The sequence below is a fragment of the Onychomys torridus genome, chromosome 9 (assembly GCF_903995425.1).
Source record: "Onychomys torridus chromosome 9, mOncTor1.1, whole genome shotgun sequence".
Classification (NCBI taxonomy): Eukaryota; Metazoa; Chordata; class Mammalia; order Rodentia; family Cricetidae; genus Onychomys; species Onychomys torridus.
In genome coordinates, this window is record NC_050451.1 from 108,972,912 (window position 1) to 108,995,876 (window position 22,965).

At 47.5% G+C, this 22,965-nt stretch overlaps 1 protein-coding gene across 4 annotated transcripts in view; it reads left to right on the forward strand.

Moving 5' to 3' along the window:
* The window catches only part of Farp1 (FERM, ARH/RhoGEF and pleckstrin domain protein 1), a 266,129-nt gene that overhangs the window by 55,397 nt on the left and 187,767 nt on the right, over positions 1-22,965 (forward strand). For all 4 annotated transcript variants that reach the window (XM_036199556.1, XM_036199554.1, XM_036199558.1 and 1 more), the window contains exon 2: positions 7,443-7,636. In XM_036199556.1, the coding sequence (XP_036055449.1) occupies positions 7,466-7,636 (171 nt within the window). In that variant the 5' untranslated portion in view covers positions 7,443-7,465. The remainder of the gene's footprint in view (positions 1-7,442; positions 7,637-22,965) is intronic.

Genomic DNA, 22,965 nt, shown 5'->3' on the forward strand with positions numbered 1-22,965 from the left:
TGTGTCTAACGGGCTCTCAGGTGGTACTGCTGTCTCAGTGGCTCTACAGAGATGAGGGTGAGGATCCAGAGTGCATGTGCCCCAGAACCCCTGCCCCACAGATGTAGAGTCCACTGAAGCAAGAGACATGCTGTCACATTGCAGGGGACACAGAGCCCTCTCTGTCCCCCGGGACCTGGACTCTTGCTGGCAAGGCAGGGAGAGGAGAAAGGCCCAGACAGCATGTGGCTGTGCATTAATAACGCACATCTAACTCCAGGCAGAGCAGAGTGAGGGAGAGAGTCATCAGGGAGAGGCTTGCTGGAGTTGGGGAGGTGGGGGATGGGGAGAGCCTTGCAGGAAGGAGGTGAGAGCTTGCAGGCTCATGTCAGCAGGGCCCAGTGGGCTGAGCATTGTTTAGTTCACTGGGAAACAATGACTGAAGAATAGTGAGCTGCAGAGCTGGGTATCTGGACATTTTACTTGGCATTGGTCAGACTCGAGTTTTTAGTTAAGAACATGGTTACAACTGGACATTTGAATTTTTTTTTCTTCCCTAGGGTAGGGATGCTGGAGACCTCAAATTGGACTTCTTTCTTTCTTTCTCCTTTTTTTTTTTTTTTTTTTTTTGGTTTTCCAAGACAGGGTTTCTCTGTGTAGCTTTGCGCCTTTCCTGGATCTTGCTCTGTAGTCCAGGCTGGCCTCGAACTCACAAAGATCCGCCTGGCTCTGCCTCCCAAGTGCTGGGATTAAAGGCGAGTACCACCATTGCCCGGCCTCAAATTGGATTTCTTAAATAACATGTAAAAACCGCTAAAAATAGAAATGTTCCTTTTATTCAGTTTTCTTAGAAGTGTGGGCTGGTGGCACATGCCTTTAATCCCAGCACTCAGGAGGCAGAGCCAGGCAGATCTCTGTGAGTTCGAGGCCAGCCTGGGCTACCAAGTGAGTTCCAGGAAAGGTGCAAAGCTACACAGGGAAACCCTGTCTCAAAAAAAAAAAAAAAAAAAAAAAAGTGTTCCCTAGAAAATTTTTTTTGGGGGGGTATTTAATTTAGATTTAATTAAAATGAATATTTGCTCTGAGACAGTTTCATGTGCTGCACAGTCATGTAGCTGGGGATGACCTTGAACTTCTGATGCTCCTACTTCTGAGTGTGGAGTTACAGGCATGCACCCCCATGCCTGGTTTAAATCAATATAGCACGTTACATGTTCTCGGTGTTTACTTGGTAGGTGAGGAAGACGGAGGTGCTGATTACAGTTGCCTTTTCTTAGTTCATCTTCCCCCTCCCCACTGCTGGGGTAGGCCACGCCCCTCAGAGAGGGCCCCATTCCTGGACCATCAGCGGATCCAAGCCACCTCTCTTCTGAGCCACCTGGGTGGTATACAGTTTCTCTTGCTCAAATAAGTAAACCCATCTGCCAGAATAGCTGCTGCTGAGCTCTCTCGTTATCAAAGTGCCCGGGAGAAGCCAGGCTGAGCTGTGTGGTCTCCGGAGGTGCTGCTGCTGGCAGGCAGAGGTCTGTTTGTCTCCACCCTCCCCTCCTCCTGGGGCCTGGCAAAGGGACCAGGAACACAGGGTGTCTTTGTCCTGGTAGTTTCCAGCTCCCACAGGCAGAGCGGATGAACGGAGCTCTTGGAGACAGTAGCACACCCTTCTCACTTTGAGCTCCCAGGTGTCTGACATACTTGACTCTTGTCCCACAGTATGGCACAGGCACACCCATTTGACCTACATGTGTGGCATGGAGAAATGTTCCAGGGGCTCCAGCTGGCAGCCTCTCTGATCCTGCCCATCTTCCTCTGGGGTTTCTCCTGTGAAAAACAACTTGGGATGTGTTTTTCTTAAGCTGGAACTTGTAAATCGTTTACATTTAAAACTGGAAGGGGAATACTGTTGTGCACAAATAATTCCTTGTCACCCATTTGATTTATAGGTGTCCCTTCTCACTGATTTTATTTTATTAGATTTATGGTTTAGATAGGGCTGGAATCCTCAGCAGGACTAGGAAAGGAAAAATTATTTACTTATAACCTAGGTAATATAGGGTATAATTTTGCAAAAATGAGGGGTTTTTATTGCATTTATTAATTTGTGTGTGTGGGTGTGTGGTCAGAGGACAGCTTTCAGGAGTTGGCTTTCTCCTCTCAAGTGGGTCCCTGCGATGATACAGTTTGTCAGGACTGTGGGCAAAGCACCTTTTCCTGATGAAGCATCTCACTGGCCTGGCTGCGCGCGTGCGTGCGTGCGTGCGTGCGTATGTGTCTGTGTCTGTGCCTCATATAAAGGCTAGCGGGTGACTCTGGTGTCTTTCTCTATTGCTCTACATCATATTTTTTTGAGGCAGGGCCTCTGGCTGAACCTGGGGCCTGCTATTTTGTCTACTTGGCTCTTGTGTCCTCCCCCACCCAATGCTGGGGTTAGACATGTGCCTGGTCTTTCTGTGGGCTCTAGGGATCCAGACTCAGGTTTTCTAGCTTATGTAGCAGGCGTTCTGGTTCACTGGGCCATCTTCCCAGATCACGCTGTCTCACAAAATTTAAGATGTCTGAAAAAGTGTGCAATAAAGAATGAGTTTCCAGCCCTCCTGGTGTTCAGACTTCACTTCTGAACCACTTCAGGACCCACCTTTGTTAGTAGAGGAGGCTGTGTTTTTCATTTTGTGTATTTTGTTTGTTTGTTGTTGGATCAGCTAGCTATTTGTAGGAATCTCACAGGAGGCTGAAAGGGATCTGCCCCTGTTAGGAGGGGTTCTTAAGGCTCCTGGGGGGTGTGACAGAAACTTAGGTGAAGCCTGGCAGTGTCTATGCTTCGGTCTCTGCCTTCCCCTTTTCCCTCTCCACGTGGCTTGCTTGTGGGGTTCCTCACTTGGTCCTGCCTGTGCCCAGGGAAGCTGTTCTGCACATCTGCCTCAGTCGTTCTGAGAACACCGCCCCTGGTCTGTAGCCAGGGGATTCTGTTCTGGAAAACCAGGCTTTATATTGGTCTGAGATCTGCAGCTGGGACAGAACTTGCCAGGCATTTATCTCTGTGTGACCTTCACTGAAGTCTGGCCCCCCCTTGGGAGTCCAGATGTCTTTGCATCTCAGGGAAGGAGTGTACGTTTTTATGTTGAGCTCCTTATTGCTTTTGGGGAAGTTCCAAGAGGAACTCTTGAAGCAGGGATTTTGTGGCACGACAGCTCTCGTTGGTTTCTCTGCCAGATAAAATTTTTGTTCGTTTACTCAGTTAAAGTGACGTTTCAAGGAGATGTGAGGAGCAAAGTAGCTTTGTAAGTTCCTAACTTTTAGGTGTGGAATGCCACAGTACTGGTAACTTGTCCTCTCCTTGACTGTCCCCTCAGGGCATCCAGGCGGCTGGGGAAGTCAGCAGAGTGGAGCAGAGCCCAAGTTAATGTATGCACAGGGTCGGTGTATTTCCCTGGAAGACAACACTGCTAGATTATGGGCTTCTCAGTTGGGATGTCAAGCACTTGAAGCATTCCTGTGATGTTCTCTGGGCTTGCTTAGGATGTGTCGCTTGAAGCCTGTGACTGGGTGACATGTGAATTCAACAGAGCTTTCGATGTTCAGCAGCTGTCCACGTTCTCGCATGTAAACAGAAAGCAAGTGTGACATCCTTTGGGAAATGACAGTACTCAGAAGTAGTATAAGAATGGGGTCATCTGAGGGCTATAGAGAAAGCAAGTTTAGATACCAGGTCTGTAAATCACACTTGGGTGGAGATTTAGAAACCAAGGTGCTAGAAGTGTGCACATAGACCCGAGGGGCTTGGGAATGAAGACATTCATCTCAGGAGATAAGGACAAAAGACTTGTGTTTGTAGGCAGGGCTGTGGCAATGGGAGAGCTTAACTCCAGCCCCTTGGTTGGGTGGAGGAGTGATGTGGGAGAATAGGTCCCTCCCTTCCTACCTGGCATCAGCTCCCTGGCTGGGGCTCAGCACACACTAAAACACGCACACGCACACACAGGAGGCTGGGAATGGGGAAGATGTACTTGACTGCAAGTGTGGTCTGCCCTGAAGGTTATATTATTTTTAACCACAAGATAGCAAGTGACACATCCATGGAAGTAATTTTGCATGGTTTATGGAGAGGATCTTGAGCCCAGTTGACTTCATAATGAATACAGCAGCACCCACACCTGACTGATTGAGCACCCCTGGGTGTCCTGTCTTCCACTGGACAGAAGATACCATGCTCAGAATTGTAGGTGGAGACAGTCCAGTCTTGTCTCTCAGTACATCGAGATGAGCTACTTAAGCCTAGACCACACAACCAAGCAGATCCAAGCAGGAGCTTGGTGAGTGTTTATTTGTGCCAGAGATTAGAAAGACATCAGGTAACTATGTAGAGTCTTCAGGGGAGTGTAGGAAGGAGAGGGCCAGTCCTCCTAAAGCTGGTCTATAACTGACTGTTCCCTGTCATGGGACCCAGACTTTCAGGGTTGTATTAGAGGTGAACAGTGGCCTCTCACGTTTCAGTGTGGGATGATTGGGTGGGATGATGTGGGTGGGAGAAGCAAATGGCGAGGTGCTTCCTAAAATGTGCTCATGTCCCTTTCTAATGGGTTGTGGGACATAGATCCTACTAATTGGAGTCAGTGGTGCGGATTGTGGGCTCCATGCTCTACCCTAGCGTCTCTGGACCACTCTGCATATTGTGAGATTATGAAGGTTTTACCGTGAAGGGGAAAAGGCCCATGAGGAAGTTCCTGGGAAACTTCTTGGGGACTTGCTTCTGTAGGAGAGGGAGCAGAATGAGCTGGGCAGGGAACCTTCTAGAATAAGACTTCCAAGCCAGCTGGCTGTTCCCAAGGACCAGAGCCGAGTGTAGTGTCTTTCAGAGTCGTCAGATGCACCTCAGCTTGGTCTCCATCACTCAGTACCTCTGTATTCTCCCTTCCTCTTTCCTGATTTCCCATCCCTTTTGACCCTTCACGATGGGACACGGTTAGTCTTTTGCTTTTGGGGTTCCACAATCACCCCCTTTATTCACACCCATGACTTTTACTTGTACAGTGTGCTGGGTGGTTTTGTGTGTCAACTTGACACCAGCTAGAGTCAGCTGAGGAAAAGCCTTCTTGATATCCAGCTGTGGGGCAATTAGTGATCAATGGGGGAGGGCCCAGCCCATGGCGGGTGGGGCCATCCCTGGGCTGCTGGTCCTGGGTTCTATAAGAGCCGTGGGAAGCAGCTCCCCTCCATGACCACTGCATCAGCTTCTGCCTCTGAGACCCTGCCCTGTTTTGAGTTCCTGTCCTGACTTTCTTCAGGGATGAACAGCAATGCTGAAGTGTAAGCCAAATAAACCCTTTCCTCCCCAACTTGCTTTTTAGTTATGGTGTGTTTCATTGCAGTAATAGAAACCCTAACAAGGACATACAGTAAGATGAACTCTAAGCCTAGAGCCTATGTCCATCCCCACCTTCCCAAAAGCCTAGGACAGGCCCACCCCTGTTCTTCTGCCTCCCTCTTGCCTTCACTTCACATTTTCCAATCATCCCAATCTCACCCATTCTCCCAATAGCTAGCCACATGCAACACTGGGTTACTTTGTCCACAAAAGCCGGCTTATCAGGCAATCTTTCTATTTCCATCTCTCTGTTCAAGTATTACCTCATGTATGAGTCATTATAGTCGCTTTGAAGATGGACTCCCTCTACCCTCCCCTTATTTCCCATGTCATATGTCATCTACCAGTCCGTTTCCTAAAGTTGTGTTTCTGTGGTGTCATTATTCTGGTCCTTGTGGCTCAGTACTGCCTACAGGGTAAAGACTGTGCTCTCAGCCAGGCATTTGAGGGTCTTAGTAGTCTAATTTTGGCCCATTGTCAAAGTTTATCTTTAACTTTTTTTTTTTTTTTTGCCGGATCTGGGCCTTGTGCTTGCTAGGCAAGCGCTCTACCACTGAGCTAAATCCCAACCCCTATCTTTAACTCTTTAGTCTTGATTCACACTATCCTTCCTTCTTGCCATCTCTTTCCCCTCCCCTCCCCTCCCCCAGCAGCTCCTCTTCTGTACATGTATGGAGATCCCAGGTAACCTTGTTTTTGAGACAGAGTCTCTCTCTTAACATGGGATTCACTCATCTGCTTGTGGTTAGCCTGTGAGCTCCAAAGGCACTCCCACCTCTGCATCCCCAGGGCTGAGGATGAGCCTGGCAAGTGCTCTGCCAGCAGCCCTCTTCCCAGACCCGACAGCATCTTAGGTCCCCCACAAAGCGCTGTTCACTTTCCTAGACCGGCTTTCCCATCTGTGCTTCGTGTTTTTTGTTTTGTTTTGTTTGTATTGTCCAAGGTTTGAGGCCAAGCTGAGCTCAGTTTCCCCCTCTTCCCGCATAGAGACCCTCCCCCTTTACAGTTGTATCTTGAATTGACATCTTTTTCCCGTGTGCTCTGGTGACACAGAATCTGAAGCCAGATAGTGCCCTGCTGGCTACCAATCCTTCAACAGCCATCAAGCTTTGTGCCAAACTGAGCCTCAGTAGATCCTGAGGTACAGAGAACACTCAAGATTAAGGCTTCTTTAGGGTGTTCCTTGTGCTGTTGGGGGAGGTCACCAGGCTTAGCCATATGGAGTGACTTCAGCTCAAACCGTGAGCACAGAATGGACAACAGCACCCAAGCTCTGTGCTCAGTGTCTGGGAAGTGACATTTGATCTGATGTTTAAAGTAATTAAAGAAGTTTCCAGGTGCAGGAAGGGTGTTCAGCCAGGGAGAGCCTGAGAGACAGTGTGGGAGGAGAGGACAGAAGTGGGGTACTTTGAGAGACTACTTGGGGAGCAAAGAAGATTGTCCTTAGGCACAATACTGTACCTAAATATTGACAAAGGCCTTTTGGCTTCTTGGGAAGGAGGGCTAGTTGGAGGGTTGCGTGGCAAGAAAGATGTGAATGGCAATGTTCTTGCCATCAAGATGAGTTTCAGAAATGGGGAGCAAAGCCCTGGCCACAGTCTCACATATCTCTGTTTATTTTCTCAGCTTATCAACTGGGAAGCCTTGGTGTGTGGCCCTCTCATCTGCAGAATGACCACATTCCTTAGTGTGCTACTGAGTCCCTACAAGATAATTAGTGGGTTTTAATGACAGAGCCCAGGTCCTGTCTGTATCTTCCCACCCGACTTTAAAGGTGTGAAAAGTCGAGCTGGTGATTGGAGACACAGAATGATAGAGTCTATGGTATGAATAATTAGGAGCTGACCACGAGGCTAGAAAAGAATAAGATATTCAGTATGCCAAAATGCAAATGGACAGTAAGAATAAAGATTTGAATGCCTAAATGTGACATTTCAAGCAGGTACACTGGAGGCTGCTGTATGTGGTTCCTGTGTGGAGAATGCATGGAAGGCTCCTTTACCTGGTGTAGAGTCTCAAAGCAAGAAGAGATCCTGCAAGAATTACCGGGGTAGTTTTAGAGGACTCCTTTCTTCTGATACATCTCTCTTGTCATTTCCTGCAGATATCATATAAGCTACTTTCATCATGGGAGAAATAGAGCAGAAGCCCACCCCAGCATCACGTCTGGGGGCCCCAGAGAATTCGGGGATCAGCACCTTGGAACGAGGACAGAAACCGCCACCTACACCTTCAGGAAAACTCATGACTGTCAAAATCCAGATGCTGGATGACACCCAGGAGACCTTTGAAGTTCCAGTAAGCCAGGGGTTTGTCCAAGGGTGTGGGCATCTAGAAATGGGAAGGTCACTGATGGCCCAGGGACATGATGAGTACCTCTTCATTCCCAGCAGGCACTGGGAAGGTCATCAGTGGCCCAGTGACCTGAGATGTATGGAGAGGGTCTGTGTGCTCAGGCACCTCTCTCCTGTTCAGGTCCTGAGGGATCTTTTTCAGATCTGTACATGAGCCAGCTGTACATATAGTTTTACTCTGACTTCCCAGACACAAATAGATGTCATCATGTGTGTATGTGTGTTTTATATATTCTATATAGCGTGCGTGTGTGTGTGTGTGTGTGTGTGTGTGTGTATAAAGTATAACTGATGAACATATATTATGTGTTATAACTACATCTAAAGATATGTATATGTTAACTTTGGTGTTGGAGGGAAGGATGGTGCTCTCAGTGGGTTGCAGTTTAATCTGTTATCACATGCAGTTCTCTCACTGGTGTGTGTGTGTGTGTGTGTGTGTGTGTGTGTGTGTGTGTGTGTGTGTGTGTTGGGCCCATGTAACATCATCCTGACATGAGGAAATTGGGAGCAAGTGAGCTCATGGCCTTCCTGTATGGAGAGCTTAGAAACTCTTGGCCCAGACTTTCCCTGTGGCAGCTGTAGAAACAAGAGCACTGCCCCCCCCCCCCCCCCCCCCCCCAGGAAAGGGTCTGTGGGTGTAACCGCTCTCCTCCGCTGCTCTTGGTCAGAGCCCCAGTGCCCCATGTTGTTCATTGAGAGCGCTGCCTCAGTTACTTCCCAGCCTCATGCTTAAGACTAAGGCGCCATGCCAATTATGGGGGTGTAACCTGTTGAGGTCCCTGGAACAGAGACTGCACTTCTTAACCTTGACCAGCCAGAGACCCCTCAGCATACTCCATGCGTCATATTTTAGTGTTCTCTCTTGGCTACTTGCCTCTATGTTGACCGTTGATTGTAGGGGAAGAAATCAGTCTTGACTCCTAGCAACCAACCCAGAGAGCCTTTTGGAACACACCTGTTTCTAAAGTGGAGGCGATCCGTTCATTATTTCTGTTGGCTAGAGTGTCTGAAACTTAATAGTCAGCATTAACAGTGGTAACCTATCATTTAATCATTTATGGGATATGATTCAGTAAATTATATTTATTTCACAGAACATTGTTCAGGGAGTGAATTTAAGTGTCTCAGGGAAAGATAAAGCTCAGAATGGCTTAAAACCACCAATTTTATCTCACATTGCAAACGGCCTTTGTACCTTTTTAATTTTCTTGCTGAGGAATTCATCTTTCAAGGACTTGGCTTAGGACTTCATATTCCAGTGAACAAAGCCACTGCTACTTTCTGGGATTGTAGACTACGTTGGGAAAGCACCTGCCACCCGCTGAGAGTTCTGCCTTCTGGAACACATGGCCCCTTTTTCCCTCCTCCAGTATTCTCTCTGCCTTGCCAGACTGGTTTGGTGAAGTATTCATTTCTCTCTCCTCTTTGGTCCTGTTAGGAGGCCAGGCTCCAGCAATGCTCTCTGTGAAATGGTGTTCCTGTGCAGGCTGAGGTAGAGGCGCTATCAGGTGTGTGCACAGGCTGAGGGATCTCTGTACTGTATTCCACTGTGGTTCTTAACACAAAGCAAAGGTCACCACTCCATACCAAGCTACCATCCAAGTAGAAACTGTGTAGACACTATGTAGCAATAGAATTGTATTTTTGTCTTTTAAAATTTTTTCATGGGGGGCTGGAGCAACAGCTGAGCTGTTCAAATACAAGCACAAGACCTGATTTGGATTTCCAGAACCCATGTTTAAAAACAAAAACAAAAGCCTGTCTTGGCAGTGTGGACTCGCCCTCTCAGAGTTGAGGACTTGGAGACAAGTGACTCCTTTGGGCTCACTGGTCATCCACCCTAACCTGTTTGGTCAGTTCCTGGCCAGTGAGAGATCCTGTCTCAAAATAAAGGTAGATGACACCAGAGGAACATCCTGAGGTTGTTCTCTGGCCTTCACACACATGCGTGTACATGCATGCACATGCATACACACAAGTATTTACCTTCATAATTTTTGATAGAGCTGTTCTTTCCATGTTTAACCCTTCTTTTCATTCCATCTCTCCTGAAACTCTTGTGTTCCCTCAACAGCCTAGTGCCTTAGGCAGTGGCTGGTTCCCACACACACAACCCCCCCCCCCCCCTTTCCAGACTTCTTTGTATCCTTGTCAAGGTGGAACCACAGGGCCTGGGGTGAAAATTCCACTTTCTCCTATGATACTTGTTTGTTTCTCTTGGGCAACTTTCTGAGTACCTGCTTTCAAATCCTTGGAGTGAGGCAACAGTAAGTAACACTTCATGTTTCATGATTAAAGAAAATGATTCGCATAAGATCTACAGTGTTTGGGTGCACATTGGGAGTTTAATAGGATTTGTGGCATTTCTATGCCTTTGCCGCTGGCTGCTGGCTTCTAGCTTCTCGGGATAGGGATCTGGTTTCTGATCTCCATGCCCCCCCACCCCCACCCCCATGTTTCTGGGCAGATAGATGATTGGTGGTTATTAAGTGTTTGCCAATGGAATGCTACAGTGAATTTATTTTACAATTAGAGTTTAGTAGTTTTAACATGTCTCTTCCACTCATATTTTATTTGTCTTTTTCTATTTGGGTTCGGATGTACCTCCTCAGCCCACGGGCAACAGATGTTTTCCTTAAACTGGCTGTAGAAAGGCAGATGGATATCAGCATGTCCCTGGCTGGAGCAGATTCTAAATCTCTGCCTTGTGCTCTTTAAGAATAGCTAGAGTCCAGGCCACCCCACAGCTGGACGCCATCAAGGCTTTGTGGTGGTTCAGTTGTTCCAAGGATGTGAAGGAAGGAAGGACAGTGGCTTCAGGATTGCAGAAACCAGACCAGCTCCCCATAGTTACTTTACTCTCTTTGCTTCAAAGCGTTTTGCTAAGAGCTTACCAAGGCCATCTGACCCTGGAAGAGTCCTCCTCTCCCATAGGGGCAAGATGGGGCATCCTAGTGAACATATTCTCATTGCACACAAGCATTTGTCCAGCAAATGAGCAGGGCATGAAGCCAGAAGTTTCTGCAACTTCCTAAGGGGGGTCTGTCTTCAGTGAACCCTGTCTTTCCCTGGGGATCGAGTCTCCTGGGCCTATTCTTACTATTATGTTAAAATTCAGATGCCAGCAAAGCATTCATTTTAAATGCAAGCTCCCTGACCAGCTCCTCCTTCACAAGGACACAAACCATATTCTTCATGGTGGTTTTCATCTTTTTTTTCTCTTGCCTTTAGAAAAATTTTAATGAAGAATTGAGCCTTTTGGGAAGCAGGGCAGTAGACATTGGTTTTTTTCCACTCGAGGCTAGCTGGGTGAGCCTCTAATTTAGTGTTGGACTTGGACAACTTTTTAGGTACTTCCTCTACACAGTGGAAAGTTCAAAACCAACGTTTATAGGAATTTTATCATCTTGATGTTGAAAACACCATGCAAATAAGCCACACCTCACTGTTCGAGAACACAGCTTTCTCCTCTTATGGAGTTTATAAAGCACAGTGGGTCCCAGGCCTTGGAAAGCCTCAATCACACATGAAGCATGGAGCTCCCTTCCCCCATCAGGCTACCTCCTGTGAAGGTCCCTGAGAAGGTTTTATGTGTCTGGTTCTCCTGACCCCTCTGGTAAATAAACACTGCTCCACCAGGGAGGATGGCTGGAGAGGAAGATGTCCTCTTCTCCCCGTGTTTAGCTCCTCCTTAGCTGGACACTGTAGGAATTTCTGGGGAGAGCCAAAGAGGATGTAGAGCCTGCCTGGTCTTACCCCTTGAGCAGGCCTGGTAGCACTAAGGAAAATCCAGCAGGTGGTGAGAAGATGCTGCGTGCCTTTTGGGGGTTGGCAGGCATGGTGGTACGGGCAGTGGACAGAATGCAGCCTCTCCAGTAGTCAGGGCAGGAAATCACACTGGGTCTTACCTCTGTTTGCATCTTCTTGATTTCCTTAAAGCTGTCTATGTGGCTCTCAAAGTTGGTGTGGCTTGCCTCCTTTGCCTGCCAGACTAAGTGTGACTATCTTGACTCCTGGGAATCCTGGGAGAAGGCAGGGCCCCGGCCTGAGGGTCTACTGGAGGTAGGAGCCCCTCCCTCCTAACACTTCTGAGCCACTGGCCTTCACTTCAGCTTCTGCATTAGCAGATCGTGGAAAAACGAGACTTGTTTGCCTGATTAAATGTGGCAGTAGTGTGGGAGCACCTTGTCGGCAAGGCTTTCTTTCTCACAGCCTGCAGCAGACCCGCCCTTGGGTCCTGATGGACATTGCTCACCAGCTGTGGCATCGCTTTCTCATCTACACACGAAGAAGCAGCTCTGTAGCTTCCTGGTCTTGGACTCTCACAGCAGTTCTGGGAAGCACTGGGTGCCAGCCCAGCATAAAGATGAGGGAATTCACCATCGGTGCTTTCTCGGGTTCACATCAAAGCCAGGTGGCACTGGCCTCCAGGGCACAGGACCCTTTCGCTCACACTGGTCGAACCCTGTCTGGTCTTTTAGAGACGGTATTTCACTGTGCTGCTGTGATTAGCCTGGTATCTCACTGCTTAGGCCAGGGTAGCATTGATTCACAGATCTGCCTCATCTTGCTTCTTTAGGTCTAGCTTAATCTATCGGGAGGCCCCTATTTCAGCTGGTCATCCCCCCACAAGACCCTCCACATTCTAGTCTGGGCTGTTTAGTTATCATCCCCATTCCCCACCTAACTCATTTATCAAAATCCCAAAATGGTCAAGCTCCATCGGAAGGCAATGTTCTTCCTTCACAGTGTCTGGCCTTCCCTCTAATTAGCCTGGAAATCTCTGGCTCCCATCTGACTCTGACAAGGAGTCTCTGCATCCCTGGAATCAGACTCTGTTTCCTTATCTGTCTTTTGGAAGTTGGGATGCTGTGTTGACCTCCTTGTGGATACATCAACTTTTTGTGACTGTATTCTGGAATTCTCTAATAAGACGGTAACACTGTGGGGATTGTTGTTGTTATTGGTTCTTTTTGTTTGTTTTTGAGACAGAGTCTAGCTCTATAACCCAAGTTAGTCTCAAATAAATCTTCCTGTCTCACTTCTGAGATGGAGGTCTGAGCCACCTCTCCCTGGGTGGTATTAAAGCAAAGAAAATGCCCAAAGTCTGATTAGATGCAGTCATCACTGTATACCTAGTGAGTGCCACAGCATAACAGTTACAGGGTATCAGGAGCTTTAGGGGTATGGGGTGGTTACCCTGAAGCTCATTGAACCCCTTGGCAGTGGGAGATAGGAATTCAAAATAAATCACATATTTTTCCTAGTAACACCTTGCTGGTAAAGAAAACCCAACATGTTTGTTGAAGCTGGAGAGGAGCCTTTACATGTTCCTTTGATATCATAGAAAAGACTACATTGAATTTTCTACTTTTTTTGTGGGTAGTAAAATTGCCCAAGCTATTTTGGAGTTCTCATTAGGAACATTCTAAAGTCAGGCCTTCCATGATTAAACAGGGCTTTCATTTTATTACCTTTGAGATGAAACAGGTTTTTCATTGCTCTGACCCTCACAGAACCTGGGCAGATCCTCAATGGAGGCTTGTTCTTTGCTCTCTGGCTCAGGAAAAAGGCTTGGTGGTGGCAGGCAGGATTTTATAGCCATCTTCCTGATCCTTGGCCTCTGTTTGCCCTCTTAGAACACCCTGTGTCTTGTCATTGTGACCCTATGGGTTTTGCCAAGAAGAGCCCAGGCTAAACATTAGATGGGTCTTTGTCCGTTTTGGATTTAATGGGGTTCCCATTTCCCATTTCTCTCTTGGCCATCTTAGGGAATGAGTCCTGTTGGACAAGCCCTGGTAAGCCTGCTAGTCCCCTGCTCCCCTCCGAGAGATGAAGTACACCTGTGCTGGGAAGCTCGTCCCCAGGCTTGGCCGAGTTTCTGGCTCTCCTGGAGGAGCAGGATAGACCTACATAAAATTTAATTGGCTATTTGAAGCCTTGGCCCAGAGCACATGCTGCCTCTTAAGCATCAGCCCTTGGTGAGAACAAGTGTAGGGAGTTTCACATGTCCATTGGGCTCTTAAAAACAAGCCAGCTGTTTCTTTCTCCTGATCCATGTTGCTCTTGGCTCTTTAGCCAACTTTCTGAACTCGTACTGAAGCCCACTCTGGTTGGCCTGGGCATTTCTGTGCGTTATTTAACTTAGGATGATGAATGGGGCCTGTCTGGGTCTAGCCTCCTGAGGTTAAATTGAAAGGCTATTTTAATGGAGTTAAAAAAAATGTTTTTCTTTTTTTCATAAATCATTCCAGATAACTACTGTTAACCTTCCCTCCTGACTCCTTAGATGCAGAGAGCCGAATTTAAACGTGGGCCTGCACTGCTTGTGAGCTCGCCTTTCGGTTTTAGTTACCCTAGTGATCAAAGCCGGTTACGCGGCTCAGAGATGATGTAGCTGTGTTCGAACAGCTGTTTGCTATTTTCTCCCTAAAAATAATTACTCAGAACCTGACAAATAAAAAGAATAGATGGTAATTAAGAACGTCCATTCCTGACATTTAAGTGGGCCACAGTAGGAAGTTTGAGAAGTTGTTTTTTTTTTTCCTTCTTCCTTTAAGTGGAAATAATAAAATTTCATAGTTACAGCTAAGAAAACTGGGAAAGAGGGATGTGGAGGCCCCTGGGTCCTGACTTGGCATTACTCACCAGCTGTGTGGCTTTTCACATCTCCACAAGGAAGTTGACTTCAGGACTGAGTGTGGAGCTAAAATGGAGGATCTTGTGGAAAATGGTGTGGCAGAGCCCACACCACACGCTGCTCTCAGGATGGTGAGCCCGCTCCTGGCATTTCACGCTCATTCTGGAGCCTGGTGGAGGCCCTTATTTCAGAGTCGCTGCCTGGGTCAGATGGAAAAAAGAAAGCACATGAAAGATAAACACTGGCATGCTGTGTCAGGGGTCACGCCTCTTCCCGGGAGCCCCACACCAGCCTGGGACTTTCTTTAGATGGGTGCTAGTGTTTACCTGAACTAGTCAGTCACATGTCCTGTTGGTCTTCTGAAGATCTGTGCGACACAAGTGTGCCTGAAGCCCTGTTTCTGCTGAGCAGGTGGACGGCTGTGTGGTGGACCCACTGCAGGGTCCCTGTGAAAATCAAGGGGGAGCTGCGGGTCGTGGAGCACGTACACACACACACACACACACAGAGGCAGTACTCCCAACCCACATGAGGCTGAGGTAGGAAGGTTGCCATGATTCTGAGGCCAGCCTAGCCGACCTAGACCTACCTGAGCTGCATAACAAATTGTTTCAAAAAACAATAAGAGAAAAAAAAAAATAAAACGGATTTTTTTTCTTAGAACTTAACATATAATTTTGCTTTGTTGATTTCTTGGTCTCTCTTATTTTCCGAGTCCCAAGACATGTCCATTTTCCTAGAGTTGGGTATCTGACAAGGTCCCTGCATGTCTCGTGTAGATGGGACAAACATATCAAAGACAGTCTTAGGATTCTGAGATCTCTATCACAGTGTGGGTTTTGTGCATGCGTTGAAGGGGGATGCTCTTATCTTTGATTACAGATAGGAAGGCAGGTGCGTACAAGTTGGACTGTTCCATCCAGCCAGGTTTTATCATGTGCTTATTTTTATTACTTTGAACAGTTGAGTTGGGCGTGGTGGCTATAAATCCTAGAGGATATAGAATGATTTCCTCAAGTTTTGAGTTTTCTGTGGATAGATTGATCGTGGAAAAGAACAATTCTAAAAGCCCTCATTGACTTTGAAATTGTGTGCAAGAGCTTTACACAAGCTTAGGATTGTGTTTCCTCCTCTATATGGACAGGAAGTTGGACCAGATATCCACAATGGGATTCTGTGGCTCTGGTTTTATTTATGGACTGTGACCTTGGAAACATAATCTGGGTTCCACACGTGTTTATCGACACGAGAGGCAAGGTGCTGCCAGTGATAAGAATGTGAAGAAAAATAACAACCAGCCTTTGTGGAAAGGACAGACATCATTTATGAGTAGGCGGTGAGCTGGCATAGGCCTCTGGCAAATATCTTCCTTTAGGTGATGTGAAAAGAACAGTTGTTTTCCCTTCAGCTTGTCTGTGAAGTCTGCAAGGGGGAACATACGTTGGGGTGGGGTGAGAAGGAGATGGGGGAGCCAGAGTCCCACCCTGGGGCTCCATACTTCATTCTGCACTCTACCTGTGGTTGGAGGTCAGAGGCGCTACAGGGATGATACAGCCTATCAGTTGTACCAGAGGAAGGTCCTGTGTCTGTGGGAGGATGGCCATGGCAGTTATTAGCCAGTTGTGCAGTGTGGTGATAACTAATAAGGGCCAAGTTTAAGATGGAATGTCAGGAAGCTGAAATGAGAGAAATCCTGGAGGGGTGGAATTGAAAGACTACATGGATGGGGTCTCCGCTACATGGAGCCCACAGGTGTATAGACCGTAAGTTTACAGCTTAGGTGGCTCCATGAGGTCACCAAGGACAAATGTCATATGAGAAATTGTCTGCTTTTAATGGGTACATGTTAGGAACACTGCTGAGGTCAATAAGAGGCTGTGTTGTGTGTGTGTGTGTGTGTGTGTGTGTGTGTGTGTGTGTGTGTGCGCGCGCGCGCGCGCATATCCTGGGGTCCTCTGTCTCTACCTGTGTGGTGCCCGGATTGCAGACCTGTATAATTGTGCCTGGCTTTTATGTAGCTTGAACTGGGGCCCTAATGCTTTTGTGGGTAGCACTGTAAGAACTGAGCCATCTCTCTAGCATCCCTAGGATTATTACTAAATTATTTTGAGGGAAAGTCACACTCTACAGTCCATGCTGACCTTGAATGCCTGTCTCTCCTGCCTCAGCCTTCTGATTATAGAAATGATACTACACATAGCGAATAGAGGTTGGTTACTAAGTTCCAACATGCTTTTTAGTTTAATCCTTTTAAATATCCTCATCATCCCAGAAATGACTGACTTTAGCTTGTCACACTTGAGCGAAGACCGTGATGGAAATGCTTCAATGCAGTACTTTCCAAGAATTCTGTCCATGGTTTGTATTGCGTAGCTTATCATGTAATTTCAATGGAATTCACTTGAAATATGGGCTATAACATAGGATATGGTGGCTCATCTGTGTGGATTTCTGTCAACAAATAGAAGGATGGTGAAATTTCAATAACCTTTGATCTGGATACACTAGAAGAGTGTTTTCAGAGTTTCCAGGCAGTCACAAGCCCTGAAAAGGAGAAACCTCCTTGACAGCTGGAGCAGTTGTCTCTAATGTCATCACAGGGCCCTGTCAGCTGGGTAGCTCCAACGGTGTACACTTGACTCACACTGGGAATGGGAAGATGGGTGAACCAGCCCCTCTTTCTAGCCCCCCTATGCCTACTGTCCACTGACCTCCAGCCAGAAGCCTCAAAACAGAGGAGCTGAGTTGAGCAGTCCTGCTGTGGGACAGTGGCTAACAGGACATGATCACTCAGGAGGAGACCAAGAATGCCTCATAGAATGTGCTGGTGGCCTTTGCCAACTTGATGCAAACCAGGGTCCCCTGGAAGAGAGAATGTCCGTTAAGGAACGGCTCCATCAGGTTGGTCTGTGGGCAGACGCAGGAGGCATTTTCATGACTGATGGTGGATGTGAGAGGGCCTGGTCCACTGTGATGAGTGGCACCCCTGGGCAAGCTGTCCTGGGCTACATAAGAAACGAGGCTGAGTGGACCAGTAAGCGGTGCTCCTCTGCGGCCTCTTCTCCAGTTCCTCTCTCAGCTTCCTGTGCCGTGTGCCAGCTCTGGCTTCCCTCGATGCTGGAGCCTAACCTGTGAGCCAAGTGAACCCTTTCCTCCCTGCGTGGTTTTTGACCCTGTGTTTATCATGGCAACAGAGAGCAAACTAACCCACAGAACGCTGAGGACCTCTCTGGTTAATCTTCATCTGCAGGTCCCGTCTCACTGGTCAGGACCAACAGAACACACCTTTTGTTCGTGTAACGCCCGTGACTCTTGGGAACATGCTTGTTTGTGCCCCATGTTAGTAGTAAGATTCAGTTAATGAGAGAGGACATTTTCCTTAGTAACTACAGCGTGTGCTGAGTAAAGACACTGAAACAGACTCGGATACCGTTCTGAATGGTGTCATCATTGTCACTCGGTGGAATTATTCTTGCGAGCACCTACAAGACATGAATTATTAGAAGTGGTAGGAGGGATCTCTGGTTTCATGACACAGGCTGAGGAAAGCTGTTTGCCTTCTGTTAATTCAGGTTCTGTCTCTGTCACAGCTCATTGAGTCCAGGTAGATTTTAGAACAAAGACACCAGTTTCCTTCCGTGTGTTGAGCACATGATCAAGCTGTTGACACTTTGTGGTTCAGTCAACCCTCACTGACTGAAGAGGGCTATGTGACAGCACTTCCTGGAGAGACAAGGCACACAGTCTACTCACCCCGGATAGGAAACCCATGACAGACCAGAGTACACATACAGATACCACTAAAGTCCAGCCTGGTGTGCTATGAGTTTATTGGGGTTACTCAGAATATGGGGTTACTTACAGACTGAAAGACAGCCGCATCACCCAAGCCACCTTAGCATGGGTGACCCCTAACAAAAGCTGGGAGCCTGGAGCATACTGCAGTCTATGGGCAGCTCAACAGGTTGGAGAGTGTCCCTTTCAGGTGCCTCAGTTGGCCTAAAGCTCCTCTAGGCAGCCCAGCTGGTCTCAGACATGGAACCTTTTTAAGCTGTCTTCAGCTTCTTTTTCTGGCGGGGAGGGGCCTAGTGAATCTGGTCCGTTTCGGGAACTTCCTGCAGCAATTTTGAGTTGTTTAGCTTCCTGTTTAAGGAGCTTCCCTGCAGGTGGAATGTTTCAGTCTCTTAGGAAATTTATATAACATGGACCTAGTCACTGACGCCATTGTTGTCTTCATGAACTTTCCTTTCTTCCTGTTTTTCGGGACAGTTTCTGCTAGGCGGACCTTTCCATTCTTGCCTTCTGTCTGGCTCCTCTTTGAAAGCTCTGAAAGGAGCGTACAGGCTCCAAATAAAGCTCTGATTTTCTCCAGTAGAACCCAAGGTGCTGCCAGCAGAGCTCCCTCTAGCCTCCTGCCAATCCAGGGCTGCTTAGAGGGAGAGCCGATCAGTGGGTACGCGCCACAGTGCTTTGCTGCCACACTTTGTTGCCCTTTAGTCTGGCTCAGAAATGCTGTCCTTACGGACCTAGAAGAGTTGGTTTTATTCTGGGCATTGTTTGGCAGGACACAGGGTACTAGATGGAAAACAAGGACCCTTTCTCTGTGTCCTCCATCCACAGGACCCTTCTGGCACCACGTCCAGGGTGGCATTGAGGTGAGGCTTGAGTTGAGGTCCCTTTTCTCTGGCACATCAGTGGAGTAGTGGCTTAATTTGGCCTTGGTGAATGGATCATGTATTAATTAGTCTGTGGCTGCTAATACCAAGTGTCACCAAACCGACGGCTTCAGTGCTGCAGACCAGCATTCTGCACGAGTCCTCGGTATGGGCTCCTCCCTGGGAGGAACGCACCCCATGCTTCTCGGCTTCCGAGGCTTTGCTGGCTGCCATGGTTAATCTTGACTGTGTTTCGAATCACCCATCTGAGGCTTTGCTGGCTGCCGTGGTTAATCTTGGCTGCATTTGGAATCACCCAGGAGACCCACCTCTGGTTATGTCTGTGAAGAGGTTTCCAGAGCTGTTTATAAATGAGGTGGGAAGGCCAGTCCTGACTGTGGGCAGCTCCCTTCTGTGGTGTGGGGTCCTGAACCGAATAGAAAGGGAAACACAAGCTGAGAGCACCATGTCTCCTGACTGTGGCTGTAAAATGACAGTGTCTCATGCTCCTGCTATGTCTGCTCTGCTGTGATGAACTGCACCATCAAACTCTGTGCTGAAACATAAAACACTTCCTTCTTCCTTTCTCAAGTTTACGGGTTTTTTGTTTGTTTTTGGAGGGGCGATGGATTTTTATTTTTGGCTTTATTTATTTATTTATTTATTATTTATTTATTTATTTATTTATTTATTTATTTAATCGTTTCACCTTTATGTGCTTCAAACTCAAACTCAGACTTTCTGGCAAGCACTTAACACAGTGACCAGGTCACCAAACTCCTTTCTCAAGTTCTTATAAAAATGTATTATTGAGGCTTTACCCAGAAACTGATAGAAGCAGATGCAGACCCACAGCCACACATTAGGCAGAGCAGGGGAATCCTGTGGGTGAGGGTGAGGGTGAGCAAGGATTATGGGAGCCAGAGTGGGGTCAAGGACACTACAAGAAAACCCCCAGAATCAACTAACCTGGGCTCATAAGAGCTCACAAGGACTGAATCGGAGACCTCGTGTGGGACTAACCTAGGCCCTCTGCACATGTTATAATTGTATAGCTTGGTCTTCTTGTGGGGTTTCTAACAGTGGGAGCAGGGGCTGTCTCTGACTCTGTTACCTGCATTTGGGACCCTTCCCTCCCACTGGATTGCCTCCTCTATCCATAATAGAGGAGGTGCCTGCAACTTGATATGCCATGGCTGGCTGATACACATGGGAGGCCTGCCCTTTTCTGCAGAGTGGATGCAGGGGATGGTATCAGAGGTTGAGGTTAGAGACTGGGAGGAGGCAGGGGAGAAACTGTGATTGGGCTGGGAAAAATAAATTAATAAAGAAAAAAATAAATTAAAAACAAAACAGAAAACAATTATTACTATGCATGAGCATGTATGTGTGCCTGTGTGTGTGTGCCTGTGTGCGCTTGTGCGCCTGTGCGCGTGTGTGTGGGGTGTGTGTGTGCGCGTGTGTGCGTGTGTGCGTGTGTGCGTGTGTGTGTGTGTGTGTGTGTGTTAATCTATGTCTTGGTTGCTGTTCTATTGTGAAGAGACACATGGCCAAAGCCACTCTCAAAAGAAATTCAGTTGGGAGCTTTCTTCCAGTTTCATAGAGCTAGTCTGTGATCATCATGGTGGGAAGCATTACCATGATGGCAGGCGGGCATGGGGCTGAGAGCTTATATCTGATTGGCAGGCAGAGAGAGACACTGGGCTTCGCTTGGGCTCTTGAAGCCTTAAAGTCCATCCCCAGTGACGAACTTTCTCCAGCAAGGCCACACCTCCTTATCCTTCCCAAGCAGGTCCGCTCCCTGGTGTCCAAGCACTCAAATGTCTGAGCCCATGAGTCCATTCTCATCAGACCACTTGTGTAGAGGTAAGAGCATAACTTGCAGGGTCAGTTCTGTCCTTCATGGGTTCTGTCTGCTGCGCCTTGGCCTGCCCAGCCATCTTGTGGGCCTCCTTTCTCAAGTTGTTTCCTCACATATTTTTGCCTTAACTAATTTCCAGAGAGTCATCTCCCTGATCTCCCCCTTCATCCCCACAAGGTTTTCATGCTGCTGTCTCTTGCCCCTTTTAACTGAGAACACAGCCGTTTTAAGGGAAGTCCCATGGCCTACTTTGATTGCGTTGAAGTCGTTTCCTAGTCTGGTCCTGTTGGGGGTTTTATTTGGGGGGATATAATTCACTCTACACATGTAACTACTCCCCCCCCACACACACACACTCTTCGAGACAGGGTTTCTCTGTGTAACAGCTCTGGCTGTCCTGGAACTTGCTTTGTAAACTCACGGAGATCCGCCTGCCTCTGCCTCCTGAGTGCTAGGACTAAAGACATGTGCCACCGCCGCCACCTGCCTCTGTAACTTCCACTTTTTTTTTTTTTTTTTTTTAATTTTAAGTTAAAGTTAAAATTGATTTTGCAAATCATTTGAAAACTGGGTAGGCTAGTTCCTGCTGACACCTCACTGTATGGCTCAGTGACTGTGTTTTCTGCTGCTGCTGTTTTAGAGCATGAAGAGATAAGACCCCTTCCTCAGTATGGCTTGCTGTGTAGACCGGGCTGGCCTTGACCTTAGTGTTCCTGCTTCAAACTTCTGAGGGGTAAGATTGTAGGCTGTGCCACTAGACCACTCAAGACCAAAACCTGTCAGTCCCATGGACGGGTAAAAGTGCAGAAACTGGGGTGTGAGAAATGTCAGTGGTATGCATCCGATAGGGACGAGTTCTGGGTTATTCTTTCACTACCACATTGTTCTGTGAATCTGTAATCATGATACCCCTGTGGGGTATCATGCGGTACCCCAGATAGGCCTGCTGTGTTCACCATGGCCCTGCAAATTCCTCCTCATGGAGTGTGTCTGTCATGCTAGAAAAACAGGTCCTTGCTGACATCCCCATTTTCTCAAACTGTCTGGTAAACATCCTAGAGCATCACTGATTATTTGAGAAATATGAATTGAAGTTTTGAGGAGATACCACCTCACACGCATTAGGATGTGCGGAAACTGGGGCCTTTGTTCACTGCTGCTGGGATTGGTACAGCTGTTGGGGAGCAGAGTGGCCGCTCTTCAGAAAATTCAGATCCTGTAATCTCACTTTGGGAGGGTAGACTATGCTCCAGAGAGCCAAAAATCTGATCATGAAGAGGCAGCTGCTCACACCTGTTCACAGCAGCATCATTGGCAATGGCCACAACATAGAAGCAGCCCGCCGTCCATCCACAGAGAGTGGATAAGGACTAGGTGGTATGTTTATGACAGATGAAGCAACTGCAAAAGAGAAAGGTGAACCCTGGGAACAGTGTGGTGCTCCGAATAAGCCAGTTATAAAACAGTGACAAATTTTGGTAGGATTCGACCCATCAGAAATACCTCAAGTTAGCCAGTCTTGTAGGAAAAAGGGAGTACAGAGGTGGTCTCTGTGGGGCAGGGCTGTGTGTGCAATGCAGTCACCAGGTGACAAGCACCGGGTTTCAGGCTGAGGGGATGAGCCTGTAGGGCTGTTTCACACCAGTGTGGTTAGACTTAGCACTGCTGTCCTGAGTGTTTCAACATGGGCAGGATGGTAGATTTCATGTTACTTTATAAAAACCACAAAAACGTTATGACATGTAGCAATATAATCTGGAAGGTGGCTGGCACAGTTCTGGTCCATTTAGCATTTGTTTGTACTCGGGACACCGCTCGTTCTGGTTTTTAATCTCCTGTTTATACTGTGATAGTTACTCTTTGATTCTTGACTCCTCGAGAGATGCTACATTCTTGTAAGTCTGGAACTAGGGTCTGTGTGACCTCCCAGGTGCTAGTCAGCAGTGTCCTGCGCACACCAGGAGTGAAGACGTGATACAGCAGAACTCCTGTGCTCACTGAGCCACTTGGCACTAAGCATCTGTCCTCTTATATTGTTGATTTTCAGCTAATGACTGAAAAAACCTTGTACAGACATCTGTAAATTGAAGCTGAAATTACCACAGATACCATAT